Genomic DNA, 19,022 nt, shown 5'->3' with positions numbered 1-19,022 from the left:
ATGTTCAGAGTATGTAAATCAATAGTGACAGAAAATGATTTAGTGGCTGCTGAGGGATGGGAGGAGGGGAAAATTGTGAGGTAAGGGTTTTTTGGGGGGGTGACAGAAATGTTCTGGATTTAGATAGAGGTGCTGGTTGCACAACATTGTGAATATACTAAAACCCACTAAACAACACACTTTATTTTTTTATTAAAGACTTTTATTTATTCATTTGAGAGAGAGAGAGAGAGCACAACCAGACGGAGCAGCAGGCAAACAGAGGGGGAGAAGCAGGCTCCCTGCTAAGCAGAGAGCCCACCGTGGGGCTTGTTCCCAAGACCCCAGGATCATGACCTGAGACAAAGGCAGACGCTTAACCGATTGAGTCACCCAGGTGCACCTAAACAGTACACTTTAAAATAATTCAAATCTTAAATTTTATGTAAGGTAAATTTTATCCCCCAAAATCCCAATATCAGTATAAACAGAAAAAAAATTTTTAAAAAAATACATATTTCTCTTTAAAAAAAAATCTCGCCAAACTAAAAGCTTTTTCCCTGTATACATATCTACCATGGTTCTAACAAAGACACCCCAAAATGCAAAAGCCCACCTTGGGAAGATCATCACCAACACTGAACATAGTAACAGCTAAATTTAACCACTCTAAGCATCAGGCCGCCATGTAGTCTAGAAACCACTGATAGTATACCATAAGAATCATCAATAAGCCAACAGCCATAATTATTGTTTAGGACTTAGACAAGACATGGTGCTTGAAGAATTATGTTGATCTGTAACCAAAGAGGTGCACCTTTGTCAAACCTTAATTCACAAAGATGAAATCTTTGCATTTAAGTGTGCAGTTAGGGAAACTCACTTGGTTGGAGAAGACTTTGATTAGATGATCAACCTCACAAAACCCTAACAGGCTACCCTCTGTATTGGTTCACTTGGAAGCATATGAAGTCAGGAAACACGGTATTCCAGCAGGGTAGCATCAGATGAGCTTCTACGGTGGAAGCATCCCAGTAATCCATGCAGCATTCTAGCATCTACTCTGTGACCCCTGTGTCCCTTTGGTGATAGCTCAGGTTCTAAGAGATGAGACCACATAGGTAAGGGTGGGTGCCAACCTGGCTTAGAAGCCTGGTGTTCCACAAGAGCCATTGCCTCTAGTAATAATCCTCTGGACATAGCTCCCAGCATCCTAACAAGGGACAAGAGCAGTTGCAAGAACTTGCTACACTTAGGGAAGCCCAGAGTATCCCACCAGATACTTACAGTTTATTTCCAGGCCTTCCAGTTCAGATACAGTTTATCAATTAGATACTATTTCTACCAGAAGTAATGTTGCCTAGAAACACAGCTGACATGCCACCTTTACCAAGTTACTAAAGTAACTGAGCTAGAAAGTTAATTTTCTTCTCTTCCATAGAGAAGAAAAGGTTTTTAACCCTTTCTTCACAACTTGCTAGAGAAGTCTCAGGCCTGTGAGGTCATCCTTGTGGGTGGTTTTAGCTGCATCTCCAAGCTTCAGAAACTTAGAAATGCCTACAGGATTTTTTTTTCAACAGCAATAAATTGGAAAAAAGCATCAGTCCTGATAAGGGTGTTACTTATGTTTGCAGCTATGGAGGCAGCCATCGTGTCCCTTGTCCAGAGATAAATCTGAAAATATTCAGGATTCACTGCTCTTTGATATCATTTCTTTTCCTAGTAATACTGAAATCACTATTTTGGTATTGAAACCACTCATGAAGTCATATCTATTCTGGTTAAGTGCGATACACAGTCCATTCCAAGTGAACTTAGACCTTCACTATCTATTCTATGAAACTGAGTGAGCAAAGATGAAAGATCACAACCAGTTTGGCAAGTTTGAACTTACAGACATTCCTCCTGTACCCTTTAGATTTGTACAAATTGAAGTAACTTTTGATATTGATAACAGCATCTCAAATGTATTTTCTCTAGATAAGAGATCAAGAAAAGAGAAGATTAAAGGACCAACATCATGGTATTTGAGCATGGAAAACATTTAGTATATGGTCCAAGAGGCTTAAAAGTATAAAGCTGGAGATGAGAAGCAGAGAGGCAAAATATCCCCTATAAACATGCTCTGATCCTATGTGTTCAACAGTAAGGACATGGTGGAAGATGAGACACATCAAAACAGAAACAAAGATGAAGCCAAACAGAAGATTCTTGGCAGGTACAATGGAATTATCAAATGGCTGGTGAAGAATCAAATTACTGAGAAGGAAGAATTTAACATTAGCAGAAAGAGCTGGAGATATCTTTCCTTTGTACCCCTGGAACTCATTGTCTTTCAGCATAACCACATACAGCTTCACTCTCTTTTCTGAAGGGACCCTTCATCTCCTTGCTCTAACTAAAACTTGAATGTTCCGTGAGGACCCTCTTTCCTTTGTAGGCCTCTCAAGTGGTAGATTTTCAGCCCCCCGCATCAGTCATCTAGTGGGGCTGGAGATGGAGTTTATGTCTTTCCTGATACTCACTGCCACTTGCAAACTCTTTGCCTTCCCTGTTGCAACCAACTACTCTCTATCTTGCAATCACTCTTCCTCATTGCCTATTGACTTACTATTGCTCTTATTTACACTACTCCTATCCTCATTATTTCAAAATCCACTCAGATGTTCATTCTAACACTCAGGCCTGTCAGTCCCCTGAATTCTTCTACTCCAGTGATATTTTCCTTTACAGTACTTTAGTCACCCACTCTAGGGGACACATTTTAAACATGAACAACTCAGGCACTGCATAATCCTCCTTGTTAAGCATTTCTATCTCTGACCATATTCCATCTTTCCACCCACTCCCACTGGTACATTGATTCCAACAATCCCTCAGTCCTGGGATCTATCATCCATTGATCATACTTGTTCACCGTCCTTCAGCCTCCTCCCCCCATCCTTTCTGAACTCGCTTAATTTTGATGGCCAATACATAACTACCCTCTTGAATGCATCTTTAATACACTTGCTCCCCACCATGTTATTTGCTTGGCTTCCCCCATGCTGGCTTAAATCCAACTCCTTGCCTGCACTCACTAGAGCTGGATGTAGCTGGAGAAAGAAACATCCTAACAGTTACCACTGGCATTTGTATTCCTTGACTACTGATTTATGTGAAAATAAAAATAGGGGTAAAGAAGATTGATCAGAGAGTTTTGTGGTAGAATTAAAAGTCACCATGTCCCAATAGATAGTGGACGCTGAAGGTTGAATTAAAAACAGCTTAGGTTTCTGGCCTAGAAGCCTTGTGTTGTAAACAATGTTTAAGAGCTTACACCTATTATTGCATCATTAATTATCAAAAGGAGTAGGTTCGTATTACGGATTAGGAAACTAGTCTCAGGGAGTTTATGGAATATTTAAATTCCCAGTCATTAAGTGGCAGATGGAAATTCCTGAAAGCCAAGATTGTTTCTATAGCTCTGTGTTTATCAAAATACTATCTTTTGAATAAAATTTTTAAAATTTGCTTTCTATTATAAAACAGACCAGAGCCAGATTCATGGTGGGCAATAGTACTCTCAGGATCGTCATTCAGTTCCATTCCCTCACTTCAAAACGAACTAAAGCCCAAAGTGATGGCGTGATTTACTAAGTGGAAGATCTAGGATTAGAGTTCAGATTCCCCCAGCTAGCGCCATTAACTCAATCTCCTAGAATAGGGCCAATTAAACGGAACTACATCTGTTTCTCAGAAATAAAGGTCTACAGGTTACAGAACAAAAGTTGAAAGATCTCTTTATATTCCACAGCACTTCCAACCTTAATTGCCTCAGTGAATCCTCCAGGTACATACTTGCATCCTTTAACAAAGATTCCTTCTCATAATTGGAATCGTGAATGTTGTGGTGCTTCCATTATTGTCCTCGAATTGGAAATACCCAGAATGAAATGCAGGGGACCGCCGACCGCAGCTCCCACCTGCAAAGTGCGTCAGTGCAGGAGAAGCAGCCGGGATGGGGGGAATTGCGACCCCACCCAGGGCCAAAGGAAGAAAAGGCCGATGCGCAGATTTGTTTCTGCGGAAGAAGACCTGCGTCGATACCTGTACTGAGTAACGGTCAGCTTGGCCTCGGGCTCGGCCCCAAAGCCGGGCAAGTGCTGGTTTAGATAGGCCTCTAGGGACCCGCTGTCGAACTTGTGCTGGGGCAGCACTTCGGCTGTGTCGGGCTCAGGGGAAGCACCGGCCTCCATGGCTCCGGCTGCCGCCGTCGGCCTCAGAGACGCAGATCCCACAGGCCTTCCGCGTTCAGAGAGTCCGCAGGCGGCCGAGAGTACAACTCCACGGCCAGGGGGCGAGGCCCGGTCGCGTCGGGGCGGAGATGACCCTGCCGCTCCAGCCAATCACACTGCCCTGAATCTGGTGACTTAGGTTCTAGACGGAATGTGCCAGAGGACCTCCGCGTGCTCGCATGTAAAAAATTTTCATTTCGGAGGCCGCAATCTTAAAGAAGGCAAAGCCTTTTTAGTCGCTGCAGGCAATTATGGACGAAAAGGACTTTTGCAACCCAAATTTAATGCACCGGCAGCCGTAAGACCTACAGGGTCCGGTGCAGAAAAGGGTCCGTCAGGACCTTGAGCCTAGGAATAAAAGATCCCGGTGTTTCTTGTAGCCGCGGGGCTGGAAAGGCAATATCGCAGGCCGCGGGCTTTGGACGCTAAAGACCCCCGCCCCTGCTGTGGCCTGGTCTCGTAGGACCCGGCGAAGAAGGAAGCTAAGAGGGGCGTTGTGGTTTTGTTTTGTTTTACCTGAGGGGGAGCGATGACTGCAACGTACCGGAAGCGGCACCGTGGGAGGCCCGCGGGAGCGGCGGCGACGTGTCTTCTGTGCGGCGCTGGGAGCACTTCCCCAGGGTTCTGGGCTAGGAAGGCGGCGGCTACGTGCCTCCTCACCTACCCCTGGCGGGGCCAGCAGGCTTGGCAGCGTGGGGCGGCGGCGGCGAAGACCGGGGCTGGGAGCGTTGGCGGCCGGGGTCCCAGCCATGGCCCAGTCTGTGGAGCGGCTGCAGCAGCGGGTAGCGGAGCTGGAGCGGGAACTGGCACGGGAGAGAAGTCGGCGGGCCGTGGGGGGCGGCGACGGAGGAGGGGGCCGGGTCCGCATCGAGAAGATGAGCCCGGAGGTGGTGGACTCCAACCCCTACAGGTGACCTGCGTTGAGGGTCGGAGGCGGGCAGGGGGTGAGGTCAAGGTCTGCGAGTGGTCAGGAACGAGGCCCTCCCTTCCTGTTCAGCTCACACGGCCTCTCAGCCCCCTCTTCTTGTGCTGGGGTCCTGCTCCCAAACGCGCAAGGCCAACTCTTAGTAGTGGTGGAAAGATAGTCTTCCTCTCAAAACACCCACCCACCCCAAAACCGAAATGAAGCCATATGGTTCTGCTCCTGGCATGCTGAGGATACACGTCCGATTTCCCAATTCCCCTGCCTCTGTTAGTCTACCTTGTTCTGCATAAAGCTGATAGTAATAACTTTCAGAAGATGACATGAAATGTAAAACCCACTAAGCATTAAACTTCGAGTTTCATAAAGGCTTCTCAGCATTTCAAAACTGGGGACGTGGTGGGCAGAGCAAGATTGGCTTTAGCTTTAAAGCTGTTCGACTTTACCAGTCCTGTCAGCTCCTGGCCTTTCAGCTGGCTGAATATAGTGCAGTGGTTATAAGAGTAAGGACTCTAGAGCCAGACCGATTGGGTTCAAATCCTAGCCCTTAGTTGGATTTCCCGTGGTTACAGGAAATATTTGTGTGTAGTAGGGACCAATGATACCTGTGAAATCTTCAGATAATACCTACAACTGAAAATCCAGAAGTAACAATGTTGGCAAACAATTTAGAGATTTGTTAGGAACAGTTGAAAATGAGGAAGAGGAAAAGGGGGTCCGGGCCAGAAGCCTGTAGAATTTCCTAGCAAGCATGGTAGAGCTATTTGACTCTTTAAAGTGTAAATGAATGGGACTTTTATGTATATGTGTATAGGTTTAAATGTATACATTAAAAACTTAACAGTACGTGCTTACTAAGAGTAGACATCAACCATCCATTATGGGCAGAGACAACTGATGTTAAACATTAAATCTGGGTGTTAAACATTAAATATTTACCTATGCTAAGAAAACACAGAAAAATGTTGAAATTTCACTTCAACCTGTCTCACCTGGACACTTAACATTTAAGTCAGTTGTTTTCAATCGTGGCTGTCCATTAGAATATCTGAGGAGCATTTAAAAAAAATCTTGTTGCACAGGCTACAGGTGGAAGAGTATTCAGTGTTTTTAAAGCTGCCCAGGTGACTTAATTTCATCTGGTAAAAGCCAGCTGAAAGATTCTTTTAAAGCATCAGTAGTGATTGAGTTTTTCTGCGATGATGCGTGTTTACCTATATCACAATTAAAATTGTAAGCTTTAAAACATTTTTTCTTTGTTTTAAGCCGCCTGATGGCTTTGAAACGAATGGGAATTGTAAGCGACTATGAGGTATGGTAAACCTTTCCAAGGTTTTGAAGATGATTTTAATAAATGAAAATAATTTCTGACAACATTTTTGATGAAAAGTTAACCGACAAATATATAATTTTGCATTTCACAGAAAATCCGAACCTTTGCTGTAGCAATAGTAGGTGTTGGTGGAGTTGGTAGTGTGACTGCTGAAATGCTGACAAGATGTGGCATTGGTAAGGTAAAAACATTTCTCTTTGCCTGTCATATAGGGAAGCTACTCACTTCTGGAGTAAATCAGGTATAAATTAGGAATTTTTCTCATTACTAATGGTTTATTGATTTGGGGTGTCTTTATTCATATTGTTAAGAGAAGTTAAGAGACAACCCCACCCAAATGGAAGCTGATATTAATGCTAATAAAACAAGGAATATCCAATTTCAGGAGTTTTGTGTTTGGGATAATATATATTACAATTGGGACTTAAATGTTTTAGATACAGAAGCTTAAGAGAGAAGGCTGTTAAATTGATAGTGTATGAAACACAGGCATCTAACAAACATTTTTTAAACATGCATTATACAAGATGAACTAGAAAGCATGTACCTTTTTTTTTCCAAATAATAGTGACCCTATATTTTTAAAAATTTATTGTAGTTGACTTACAGTATTAGTTTCAAGTTTGCAACACAGTGGGTGATCGAACAGTTCTGTACATTACTCAGGGTTCATAAGTAGTCACCACTTGTCACCATACAACATTATTACAATATCATTGACTATATTTCCTATGCTGTGCTCAACGTTAAGAATAAAATCTTGCCATTCATGACAACATGGATGATCTAGAGGGTATTATGCTAAGTGAAATAAGAGAAACACAAATACTACATGATTTCACTTATATGCGATCTAAAAAACAAAACAAATGAACAATGAAAAAACAGACTTAACTGCAGAAAACAAACTGGTGGTTGCCAGACGGGGGGAGGTGGGTGGGAAGATATGTGAGATAGGTGAGGAGGATTAAGAGATACAAACTTCTAGTTAGAAAATAAATACCCTTCCTCTTTTTTTTTTTTTTTAAGATTTTATTTATTTATTTGACAGAGAGACAGCCAGCGAGAGAGGGAACGCAAGCAGGGGGAATGGGAGAGGAAGAAGCAGGCTCCCAGTGGAGGAGCGCGATGTGGGGCTTGATCCCAAGACTCCGGGATCATGCCCTGAGCTGAAGGCAGATGCTTAACGACTGAGCCACCCAAGTGCCCCCACCCTTCTTCCTCTTAAAATTGAAATGGAGAATGTTCTAGATTTTTTTTTTAACCTATACTTTTTTCCCCCACTTCTTTTCTAAAACTGATTTAGGTTGTGAGTAGGAAGGAGAGATAACCTTATACCAGTCTCAGATATATAAAGCTAAAGTCCGTGATGTTAGATTCCTAGTGGTTGAATACCAACGCTTTCCACAATTGATTTCCCCCTCTTTAATTTGTCATTTTGACAGAGCAAGCATTTTTCCCACAAAGTTTATTGGTGCTTTTTAATGTGTTGGTCTGTCTCATGCCCCAAATTCCTTTTTTTTTTTTTTAAAGATTTATTTGAGAGTGAGTGCAAGAGTGCATGCACGAGCAAGCTGCGGGGGTGGAGGGGGCAGACAAGTGCACTCTGCCCTGAACACAGAGCCCAATATGGGGCTTGATCTCAGGACCCTAAGATCATGATCTGAGCTGAAATCAAGAGTTGGACACTTAACTGACTGAGCCAGTCAGGTGCCCCCATGCCCCAAATTCTTAAAGTGGTTTCAAAGTTGGCAGTCATGTATCCATATAGAAAAGGCAACACAAAAATACTAAAAATGTTTATTAACATTTTAAAGTGTTTCAAGGAGTTTACAAAAGCCAGCCAACAATTGCTTAGAGTTCACATAAGAACCACGGCTGATTGACCTAGGATAGTAGAGATCATGGAGATTATGACTCTCAGGTTTGAGTGTGCTTCAGAATCACTTGGAAGGCTTCTTAAAATGTAGATTGCCAGAGCCTACCCAGTGGTTTTGATTCTTTAGGTTTCGAGTGAACCTAAGAATCTGGATTTGTATTAAATTCCCTGGTAATTCTGATGTTCTGGGGGGATTTTTAAGAACTTCTGGATCGTTGTTACTCAGTCTGATGCCCAAAGTAGTATCATCAGCATTACCTGGGAGCTTGTTAGAAATGTATACTCTCAGGCCCCACCCCAGGCATGCTGAATTAAGAATCTGTATTTTGGGGCGCCTGGGTGGCGCAGTCGTTAAGCATTTGCCTTCGGCTCAGGGCGTGATCCCGGCATTCTGGGATCAAGCCCCACATCGGGCTCCTCTGCTAGGAGCCTGCTTCTTCCTCTCCCACTCCCCCTGCTTATGTTCCCTCTCTCTCTGGCTGTCTCTGTCAAATAAATAAATAAATAAAATCTTAAAAAAAAAAAAAAGTGCTTTCAGAAAAGGGGTGGTGACCCACTGCCTGGGTATGGCTAGGGTTGGCTAGGGTTCCCTCTTCTTTTTTATTTTATTTTATTTAATTTATTTTTTTAAGGTTTTTTTATTATATTCTGTTAGTCACCATACAGTACATCCCTGGTTTCTGATGTAAAGTTCGATTATTCATTAGTTGCGTATAACCCAGTGCACCATGCAATACGTGCCCTCCTTACTACCCATCACCAGCCTATCCCATTCTCCCACCCCTTCCCCTCTGAAGCCCTCAGTTTGTTACAGATTCTTTTTTTTTTTTTTTTTTTTTTTTAAGAAGAGGGAACCCTAAATGGATTCTCAGAAACAAACTTAGGGTTCCCTCTTCTAAAAAAAAAAAAAAAAGAATCTCTATTTTAACAAAACTCCAGATGATTCATATGCATATTAAAGTTGGGGGAGTGCCCCTATATTTCTGACAAGCTCCTGGTGATACTAATGCTGCTAGCCCAGGCGGTGTTTTGAGTAGCAAGGCTGTAGAACAGTGGTTATCAGATTTTGCTGTAATTAGAATCACCTGGGAAGTTCAAAAAATTTTTGATACCCAAAATGGAGTAGAATCAGTCTTTGGGGATGGTACACAGACATCAGTGTTTTTTAAAACTCTCCTAGTGATTCTAGTGTGCATTCAAGTTTGTAAGTTAAGGATCTACATAGGTAAGTTTCAGAACTCTTCATTATGTAAAACAGATAAAGAAGCAGCTAATTCACGGTTAAATAGGAATGTGTAAGATTGGAGACTCAGAGCCTTTTACCCCTTTTGCCGTGGCCTGGATCACCAGATCTAGATTAGCTGCTTTATTTTACAGATGAAGATACAGGTCTAAAAAGTGAGTGACTTATCCGTGATCAGAGCTAATTAGTGACAGAGCTACAACTCATACCTCCTATCCCCAAATTTGAGATTTCCTTAGCTTATAAACCAGCTATGAGGCTGAAGACTCAAATTTAATTCTTGGCCTGACCTAGTAAGTACTGTCTAGTGAGCTGAAATAAACTATATTTTGTTTTAAGTTGAGTCAGAAAATTATCATAGAGGGCAGACAGGGGTGATGTATTTTCTAGCAAGATATTAAGGGTTACCTAGGTGTTGTTCTCTAGGTTGGGTTTATTTGTTATTGTTAATAAGATCCCCCCCTTCTTCTTCTTTTTTTAAATAATTTTAGCTGTGCACAGGATGGTGCACCACAAGCCACAGCCCCTGGCAACTGCTGCTGTAGCCTTTGCCTCTGTGCTCGCTCTGCCCTGGCCTCTTCCTCCATTTTTGTTTTTATTTTTAAATCTAGGATGCTAAGAATTGTGTTACAAAGTCATAGAATTTTAGATGACGGAAGGGACCTTGGAAATACTTGAGTGCAACCTGATAATTTCTTACTGATAAGAAATGGGATCTTTAAAAAGGTGTATGTATGAATGTGTGAGTGTGAGAAATGCTGTTATGCCTAAATATATAGAAGGAAACAACAGTTAACTTACTGGTTAGTAATTCTGTTTGGGGTGATATTTTAGCCATGGGTTAAGAATGGTGTCAGAGTCACAAAAGGAGTCATGTTATACTATAATTTTAAGTTATGACATTTGTTATCTTATTTTAAAATTTTATTTATCTAATGTGTTCTTGACTTTTAGTAAATGATTAGAATGAAATGGAATAAACATTAATTTCTCAATGAGTCATTTAGAGAGGCAGTAAGTGTTATGGTTCAGGTGCAGATACTGGGTTGAGAATGCTTGAATTTGAATCCCATTTTCATGTATATTAGCTGAGTGGCTTTGGGGTTTGTGCCATAGTTGTCTCATTTATACCTATTGAGCATGAAATGAGTTAATATATGGTATCTAGTGCTTTAGAGTTAGCTGATATTATTACTGTCAAACTGTTAAACCCATCAAATGTGAATGAAGTCCACTAATTTATTGTTTTTTATTTTTAGTTTATATTTTGGTCTGTTTTTCATCAAAATACCACTATTTTCATTTTAGTTGCTACTCTTTGACTATGACAAGGTGGAACTGGCCAATATGAATAGACTTTTCTTCCAGCCTCATCAAGCAGGATTAAGTAAAGTTCAAGCAGCAGAATATACTTTGAGGTAAATGGAATAACAATTAAAGACTATATTTAGTGAAATTTTAGTTCGTGTATTTTGTATAAATTAATGTCTGGGTGGCTCATTCTGCTTCTCCCTCTGACCCTCTCCCTCTTGTGTACGCTCTCGCTCTCAAACAAATAAAATCTTAAAAAAGTTAATGCATAGTTTTTCTCCATAAAAATGCAGGTTTTACTTATACAAATTGTCTTACCTCTTGGAATGGGGTTGGCAGCCTTTTTCTGGGTAGGGCTAGATAGTTAATATTTTAGGCTTTGAGGGCCAGCTATGACACTGCCCAGCTGTGTAGTGGTAGTACGATAACAGCTATAGGCAATAGAAGAATGAATGAGCATGGCAGTGCTCCAGTAAAACTTTCTGATGTTTAAATTCCATGTAATTTTAGCCTGTTATGAAATATTGTTCTTTTCTGCCACCGTTTGAAAAAGGAAAAACCATTCTTAGCTTGCAGACTTCATAAAAACAGGTGGTAGGTCAGATTTCGCCCAAGGGCCTTACTTTGCCAACCCTTACTCTAAGGGTTTCTTTGTGGCCTCAAACATACTTGCACTGAATTAAATAAGGAACAAAGAAGCCCTTTTGTCAGGCTAGGCTATAGCTCACAGAGGTGATAAAAGCTTAATTCGGACCACATGCATGATGGGAACATTTTTGTAATCCTGTAGTCAACATGTTTTGAATGTAGTCCTTGAAGTGGGTCAAAGGAAGTAGAAGAGGGCTTCGGATTTTCTTTGAATAGCTTGAATTCCATTTTTCTGACCTCTGTTAAATGATCTTTTTCAGCTCTTTTTCCTGCTTTCACTTAGTATTCCTACCAGTAGTTTAATAAACATTCCCTTTTTCCCTCTTAGGAACATTAATCCTGATGTTCTTTTTGAAGTACACAACTACAATATAACCACAGTAGAAAACTTCCAGCATTTCATGGATAGAATAAGGTAAAATTTTATTTATGAATGTTTTGCACAGTGTCCAGCTCAGTTAAACAAGTATTATTAGAAAATCTGATGTTTAACTCGGTTGGTTGGTTGATTTGATATATATTTCTGTTTTTAAAATAGTTAATTTTTATGTGATCTTTATGTATTAGGAGCTCAGTAAAAAGTAAATATTGTCCAAAAAACAGTAACAACAAAAAACCAAAAACCCTGTTATTACAATGATAGAACAAGGGATCCTCAATTATAAGTTCTGTGTTCTAGGTTATATTTTTATGTGAAAGTGCTTTTCTGCAGACTGTTGTAACACCACTGAGATTGAATTATATTCAGTTTTTATTACATTTACATTTGGAGTGAAACATGAATAAAAGTCTGAAAGCTGATAGGGAAATGGTAACTTTTATGAATAGACTTTATAATAAACTTCTTGTGCCTTCCAGGCGAAGTACTGTAGTATCATTGATGTTCATATTAGTTACTCAATACATACTAGATCTTTAATATTAAATACTATGTCATAATTGTACTCAAACATTTACTGAAAGAATAAATGTGTGCCTGAACAAATACAGCCTAATTAGAGTGTATTTTGTGTCCTGATTTTTTTTTTTTCCAAATAAAATTTATTTTCTTTACCTAGTAATGGTGGATTAGAAGAGGGAAAACCTGTTGATCTAGTTCTTAGCTGTGTGGACAATTTTGAAGCTCGGATGGCAATAAATACAGTAAGTATTCCTATTGTATAAGATGTTACACTCATGGATTTATCTGTTTTCTTGTATAGTTCTGCATTTAAGAATAGTTCTGCATTTAAACCCTCATGTAATGTGTTTTGTTAATTTTTAATTATTTCTTACCCTACTTTTGAAATTTATTCTAATAGCTGTGGGATCTGTCTAGCCTTGCTGGTATGGCTTATCTTTCAATATCCTGTTCTCTCTTACGCTAATGGAGGAAACTATAAAATAGTAGATACTTCTGATGTACAATTTTTAAAATAAATGAAAGTCTTAAAATGTCTTAACTCTATGTCAGCATTGGTTTTAGCTTTTGTTACTTTAAGATATAAACATGTATAAATTGCCTACAAACCTGGTTTCTCAGAAATAAAATTCTTTGAATTACTGTGTTTTCAATTTTTCAAAAGATTTTGCAGTTTTTTGCTGAAATTATTTTAGAAAAATGAATTCCAATAAGCCTAATGGCTCAATTTAATTAAATAGATGTTTATTGACTGCTTACTGAATGCTGTCAGTTTACTTTTTAAATAGAATGGCATTTGCCAAGGAATTCCACTGTTCATAACTTTTCCTCTTTAGAAAAATTTAAAAAACCCTTGGTAATCCATTTAGTTAAACCCCAATTTTTCATGAAAAGAACTTACAGTAAATTACTTCTTTTTATGTTCTTTCTTATGTTTTCACCTGTTTCTATCAAGGCTTGTAATGAACTTGGGCAAACGTGGATGGAGTCTGGGGTCAGTGAAAATGCAGTTTCAGGGCATATACAGCTCATAATTCCTGGAGAATCTGCTTGTTTTGCGGTATGCATAATTCACTTTGGCTTATTTTTTTCACTAGTAAGTAATAGAGTTTCTAGGGGTACTGAAAATGTATTCAAAGAAAAAACAAACTTTGCATGTGATGGAGTACTATTTTGAGCATGTTATACTTTTTTCCTTTTATTTTGAAATATATTTTCTTTCATCCTTTTTCATGTAGTGTGCTCCACCACTTGTAGTTGCTGCAAATATTGATGAAAAGACTCTGAAACGAGAAGGTGTTTGTGCAGCCAGTCTTCCTACCACTATGGGAGTGGTTGCTGGGATCCTAGTACAAAATGTGTTAAAGTGAGTAAGGGCTAATTTTTCTGAATAGTCTTGTTTGTTTTTGATAAAAATATATTTCATAAAGCATTTCAGATATTGGAATTTCCAGCTAAGTATTTAGTTTTTTAAAAATCTGGTTTTAAATATATGTACGTTGTTTAATATATGTATAATATATATGTACTTTTAACTTACATACATATCTTAGTATATCTAATTTAAATATAAGCATACATATAAATACACGTTACTCTGTATTTGGAATAGCTCATGTTAAATGGTACAGTGGTACTGGTGTATTTATATTTGAAGTATTAACCAAATGATTTAAATCTCTGCAGTTCTGACCAAAGGGCTTAAACACACTTCTTTATTTAATTCTAACTAAAAATAATATGAATGTGATTAATCATGAATGAGGATAATTGCTATCCCAAAACACATAATCCAGCAACCACATCATCTAAACTATAGCAACAAAGAAGTGCACGGATTTCTTTGCAGCTAAAATTAATGTCAAAGGGTTTTTGAACCAACTCACACTTTATTAAAAGCAGAACCCCTTTAGGTGTTTTCTATCTCAGGCCATTTTTTTTTCTCACTTTACAACTTTAGTAAGCTTTGTTACGTTTCCTAACCCTCCACTGTAATAAGAACAAATTGCAGCATGATATAGAGAGGCACCCTGATATCAGAACTGTCAGCTACCAGCAAAAAAATTGTAAAAAGCATATATGAGAAATCTCAAGGCAACTGTATAGGGCTAGTTCATATAAAAAAACTTCACAACTGTACAAACTGTACAAACTTCAGTAGGCCCTATCTAAACAAAACATTTTAGAGTATGCTACCCAAAGGGTGGGGGGGAGATCATGGTTATAAACTGTTCTTTTAAGGATGTGTCAGATTTAGCCAGCCCCTTACTGATGGACATTAAAGCTACTTACAGATTTTTTTGCTTGTTAACAGTGCTGTAAACAACATCTTGCATATATTTTTGTATAGATTTTTATAGATAAGAATTTTTAGAAGTGGAATTTCTGAGTTTATGCAATATTTGACAGATAGTACTAAATTTCTCCTTCAAAAATATACATTTCTATCACAGAGTAGGGAGTACCTGGTACACCCACACTGGTTGATAACATTGGGTATCATCAGACTTCTTAATCTTTGTTAATATGATGGGTGAAAAAAATGGGTGTCTCATTTTAATTTTCAGTTGTTTATGGAAAGGCGTGAGCACTTCTGTTTTTCTTGAATTGTCTGCTTCATATCATTTGGTCAGTTTTTTGTCTTGTTATATATTAACATTCACTGCAAATATTTTTCCTTTTGTTTATGTTTTGTATGTGATTTTTTTTTTTTTCCTCTTCATATAAGCTTCTAAAAGGAATTAGATTTGACTGGTTGGGAGCACAAAGGAGCTTTATGGCACACTGGAAATGTTCTGTTTTTGATCTGGTAGTGATTACATGGGTGCAAACTTCTGGAAAATTTCATTGAGCTGTACATTTAAGATTGTAAAATTTAAGTTGTGTATAAAAATTTTTAAAAAGTAGTTAGATTAAGTACCATATCTCGGGAGTCTTCACATTTTAATCTGACATCAGTACTTAAAGTATTTTGTTAAAAAAAAAATCATTATGTACTTCAATAACATTTTTTAAAAATTCAGTTACTTCTAATACTTTTATGGTTTATTTCTTTGTTAAGTGTACTTTGATTTGTTTTTCTAGGTTTCTGTTAAATTTTGGTACTGTTAGTTTTTACCTTGGATATAATGCAATGCAGGATTTTTTCCCTACTATGTCCATGAAGCCAAATCCTCAGTGTGATGACAGAAATTGCAGGAAGCAGCAGGAAGAATATAAGGTATACATCAATCCATCAGAATGTATGAGAGGTCATATTATTTGGACAGTAATTTAAAACAATTATTTAGATTTGGAATACAAGATAAATGGATTCTGGATTTTGAAAGTTTTATTTATTGTATCTCAAAGGTGGAAATGTTAGTAAAAAATTCACCATGCTTCCAAAGTGAAAAAAAATCTCTCCAAAGTCCTTTCTTGCTTTTGGTAAAATAAAAAGCCTGTCTGAGTTTTTGCTCAATGCTTCAGAGGTCTGAGAGTAAGAACACTTTGATACTGTTTGATTTCTACAGAAAAAGGTAGCAGCATTGCCCAAACAGGAGGCTGTTCAAGAAGAGGAAGAGATAATACATGAAGACAATGAATGGGGTAGGAATTCTTTCATAAATCAAAATGGCCGTGTCAGATCTCTTATGGGAGGGAATATAATTATAATTGTACAAATTTTGAGTAATTATTGCTTATTAAGTTTCTTGAAAACTGTTACAAGATCAAATTTAACTCTATAGGTATTGAGTTGGTATCCGAGGTTTCAGAAGAGGAACTGAAAAATTCTTCAGGTCCAGTTCCGGACTTACCTGAAGGAATTACAGTGGCATACACAATTCCCGAAAAGGTACATCCAAAATCTGATTTACCATAAGTAAATGTTATGTAAGAGAAAATGTTTATCTTCTTTCCTCTTCATCCTAGTTTATCATGCCAATGCAGTATTTACTGTTTTAGATATTTTACACTATAGGCATTAAGATGTGTGAGAGAAGGTGTTCAGTGTTAATGTGGAAATAGGCATAGTACCTTTTAAACTGTTTAAAACACAGACCTAAAAGAGTGTTATTGACTCATGAATGGATCAGATAGAGTGGATTTTGATTAAGTCAAGATAACATTTTTGTATATTGGGCATTTAGCCATTTAAAAATACCACTTCACTAGAGATCTCAAGAATATTGAAATTACTGCCTTGTAAATCAAAAGATAGGTGGGGAATGTAAAGGATTTTGTCTGTTCTAAAAATTAGAAGGCATATTTCTTGAAATTGACTTTGTAAACTAGTTGAACATGGTTAAAACTTAGTGATTATATATTCCTAAGCATCACAAATTTTATATGGTTATTTTTTCACTATGTTTCCCTCATTTGTTGATAGCAAGAAGATTCTGTAGCTGAGGTAACTGTGGAAGATTCTGGTGAAAGCTTGGAAGACCTTATGGCCAAGATGAAGAATATGTAGATAATGGACTGACCTATATTTTATTTCCTGAGTTTAAGCCTATTCCCTTGCAATTAAAAAAAATCATTTAAAAACTGACAAAGCTTAGGGCAGCATTAATTGATACATAATCTTCACAGAATTGTTACACTTTTTGAAAATAGTGTTGTCGCTTTTTCCTTTCAACTAAATCAGTAACTCCTAAAACTCATGTTTCATTCTAATTAGGAAAACTTGAAAACTTAGCCACTGAAATGCTTTGGCCTTTTGGGAGGGGTGGGAAGAAAGGACCAATATGATGCTGTATTTGTTCTCCTTTCACTAATCTTTTGTGGTCTGTTGCCCAAGGCCATGGATAATAAAGTAGTATGTGGTTCTCAAATATAGGGAAAGGACAGGAAGTACAACCAGTTGATAGAGCTAGCAGGTATCTACTCATTGTATTTAGAATCCCTCCTTACAAGAAAAACTATCCAACAGTGAATTTAAAATAGTTAATCTATAAAATAAAAAATATCCTCTCAGATGTTACCTAAATACAAGCTAAAATGTAGTCAGTGGAAGAAGTTTGTAAACCTGTATATTCAAAACAAGACAAAGGCAAATAAAAGTAAGCTTTCTTCATGGATAAGCAAATAAAGGTACTTTCAGGAAGTACAAATTATATTTCTGCATTGACCAAGGAAAAGAAATCCTTGCATCTGTAGAATACATATCTGGAGTCACTGCACTTTACTGAGGAGTAAGGAATAAATTTAGTTTAAGGTCATCTAGATTATACCCATCATATGGGCCACCTTCTGAGTACTTCATTTAAATTTGATTTTCTAGATAGATAATTGTCCTGTATTGGCATGAAAGAGACCTAAATTACCTCTGTAATGACTGACATGTATTTATTCACTGGAAGAGCATCATTTACTCTGATCATGACCACTAAATTATAAATTGATAAACTGGTTTTCTCTGAAGTTGCATACAAATAGTGAAAGCTTAGAGAACCTAGTTAAATTCCCAGTGGTTTGGAGACCAATAAAAAATATGCATGTGTAACCATTATTAGTAGGATGTAACTATGCTATGCTAATCTTCTATTTTGATGATTTTTTTTTTTTACTTTGAAGATATGAATGACTAAATTGTATCTCTAGGGAAGAAATATTAGTACAAAATGAAAAATGCAATTCCACTTGTAAAATAAAGTTCTGGTTTCAGAAAGTCCCAAATATCAAGTATGTTCAGTATATTTGCTTTGAGATTGTAGAATCATATAGTGATTCTTCTGTTTAGAGTAAGGTCAGGAAAGTAAGAGGATGGTAGCCTTGAAACTTATTTATGTTGCCTTGGTAGGTCATTTGCCATTTAAAAAAAATTAGTGAATTCATCTGTAAAATAGTTTTTTCTAGTTACTCAAGATGTTTGGAAATTCAAAAAAGAAAAATAACCCCATTCCTTTGGAACATCAGGTACACTGATTTGGTAAGGCTTTGCTTGTAATTTAAAAATTGTATGGTTTAGGGGCGCCTGGGTGGCTTAGTCGTTAAGCGTCTGCCTTTGGCTCAGGGCGTGATCCCAGCGTTCTGGGATGGAGTCCCACATCAGGCTCCTCTGCTAGGAGCCTGCTTCTTCCTCTCCCACTCCCCCTGCTTATGTTCCCTCTCTCGCTCGCTGTCTCTCTCTGTCAAATTAATAAATAAAATCTTTAAAAAAATAAAAAATAAATAAAAATTGTATGGTTTGATAAAGTATAATAGCCAGCACTCATCTTTGTTCTGTTCTTAACATGGCATTGCACACTGTTGGTGTCTTACACTGTACTATTACCTAATTTATCTGATTTCTTTGTCTAATATTTTCCATTAAAAAATAGTTGATTTTACCAGAAAAAAATCTGGTAACAGGTATCTTTTGCTACCTGGAGTGCTCTCTTGACAGTCTGTATGCCATGAAAATATATATAATAGTCGATATGAGAAATTAATCATCACCGAGTTTTACATTACTAAATAAACCTGTAGTGCTTGACCATATTTATAAATACTATAGTTTCTAATGTGAAAGAAGGACACACTCCCTAAATTGCTGTAGCACAAAGGC

At 38.0% G+C, this 19,022-nt stretch overlaps 2 protein-coding genes across 6 annotated transcripts in view; one reads left to right on the top strand and one right to left on the bottom strand.

Annotated features, from left to right (window-relative positions):
- The window catches only part of ACAD11 (acyl-CoA dehydrogenase family member 11), a 96,367-nt gene extending 91,807 nt beyond the window's left edge, over nucleotides 1–4,560 (bottom strand). Inside the window, exon 1 of one of the 4 annotated variants that reach the window (XM_026497028.4) lies at nucleotides 4,069–4,560. In XM_026497028.4, the coding sequence (XP_026352813.1) occupies nucleotides 4,069–4,217 (149 nt within the window). In that variant the 5' untranslated portion in view covers nucleotides 4,218–4,560. Of the gene's footprint in view, nucleotides 1–3,785 lie in introns of all 4 variants that reach the window. The other 3 variants (XM_044383413.3, XM_057315905.1, XM_057315903.1) reach the window with 3 other exon arrangements.
- A 6-nt stretch (nucleotides 4,561–4,566) lies between these two features.
- On the top strand, nucleotides 4,567–18,366 carry UBA5 (ubiquitin like modifier activating enzyme 5). 2 transcript variants are annotated; one of them, XM_026497029.4, is made up of 12 exons: nucleotides 4,567–5,166; nucleotides 6,445–6,490; nucleotides 6,603–6,692; nucleotides 10,942–11,051; nucleotides 11,921–12,007; nucleotides 12,651–12,735; nucleotides 13,449–13,553; nucleotides 13,732–13,859; nucleotides 15,578–15,713; nucleotides 16,006–16,081; nucleotides 16,222–16,328; nucleotides 16,863–18,366. In XM_026497029.4, the coding sequence occupies exons 1-12, from the start codon at nucleotides 5,006–5,008 to the stop codon at nucleotides 16,944–16,946; spliced, it is 1,215 nt and encodes a 404-aa protein (XP_026352814.1). In that variant the 5' UTR covers nucleotides 4,567–5,005; the 3' UTR covers nucleotides 16,947–18,366. The 2 variants fall into 2 exon arrangements, with proteins under 2 accessions (XP_026352814.1, XP_026352815.1); XM_026497030.4 differs by lacking the exons at nucleotides 4,567–5,166; nucleotides 6,445–6,490 and having other exon boundaries at nucleotides 6,617–6,687.
- The last annotated feature ends 656 nt before the right edge of the window (nucleotides 18,367–19,022 follow it).

The sequence above is a fragment of the Ursus arctos genome, unplaced genomic scaffold (genome assembly GCF_023065955.2).
Source record: "Ursus arctos isolate Adak ecotype North America unplaced genomic scaffold, UrsArc2.0 scaffold_20, whole genome shotgun sequence".
NCBI classification, from domain to species: domain Eukaryota; kingdom Metazoa; phylum Chordata; class Mammalia; order Carnivora; family Ursidae; genus Ursus; species Ursus arctos.
The sequence above is the reverse complement of the archived record's forward strand: the minus strand, read 5'-3'. Positions and strand labels throughout refer to the sequence as shown.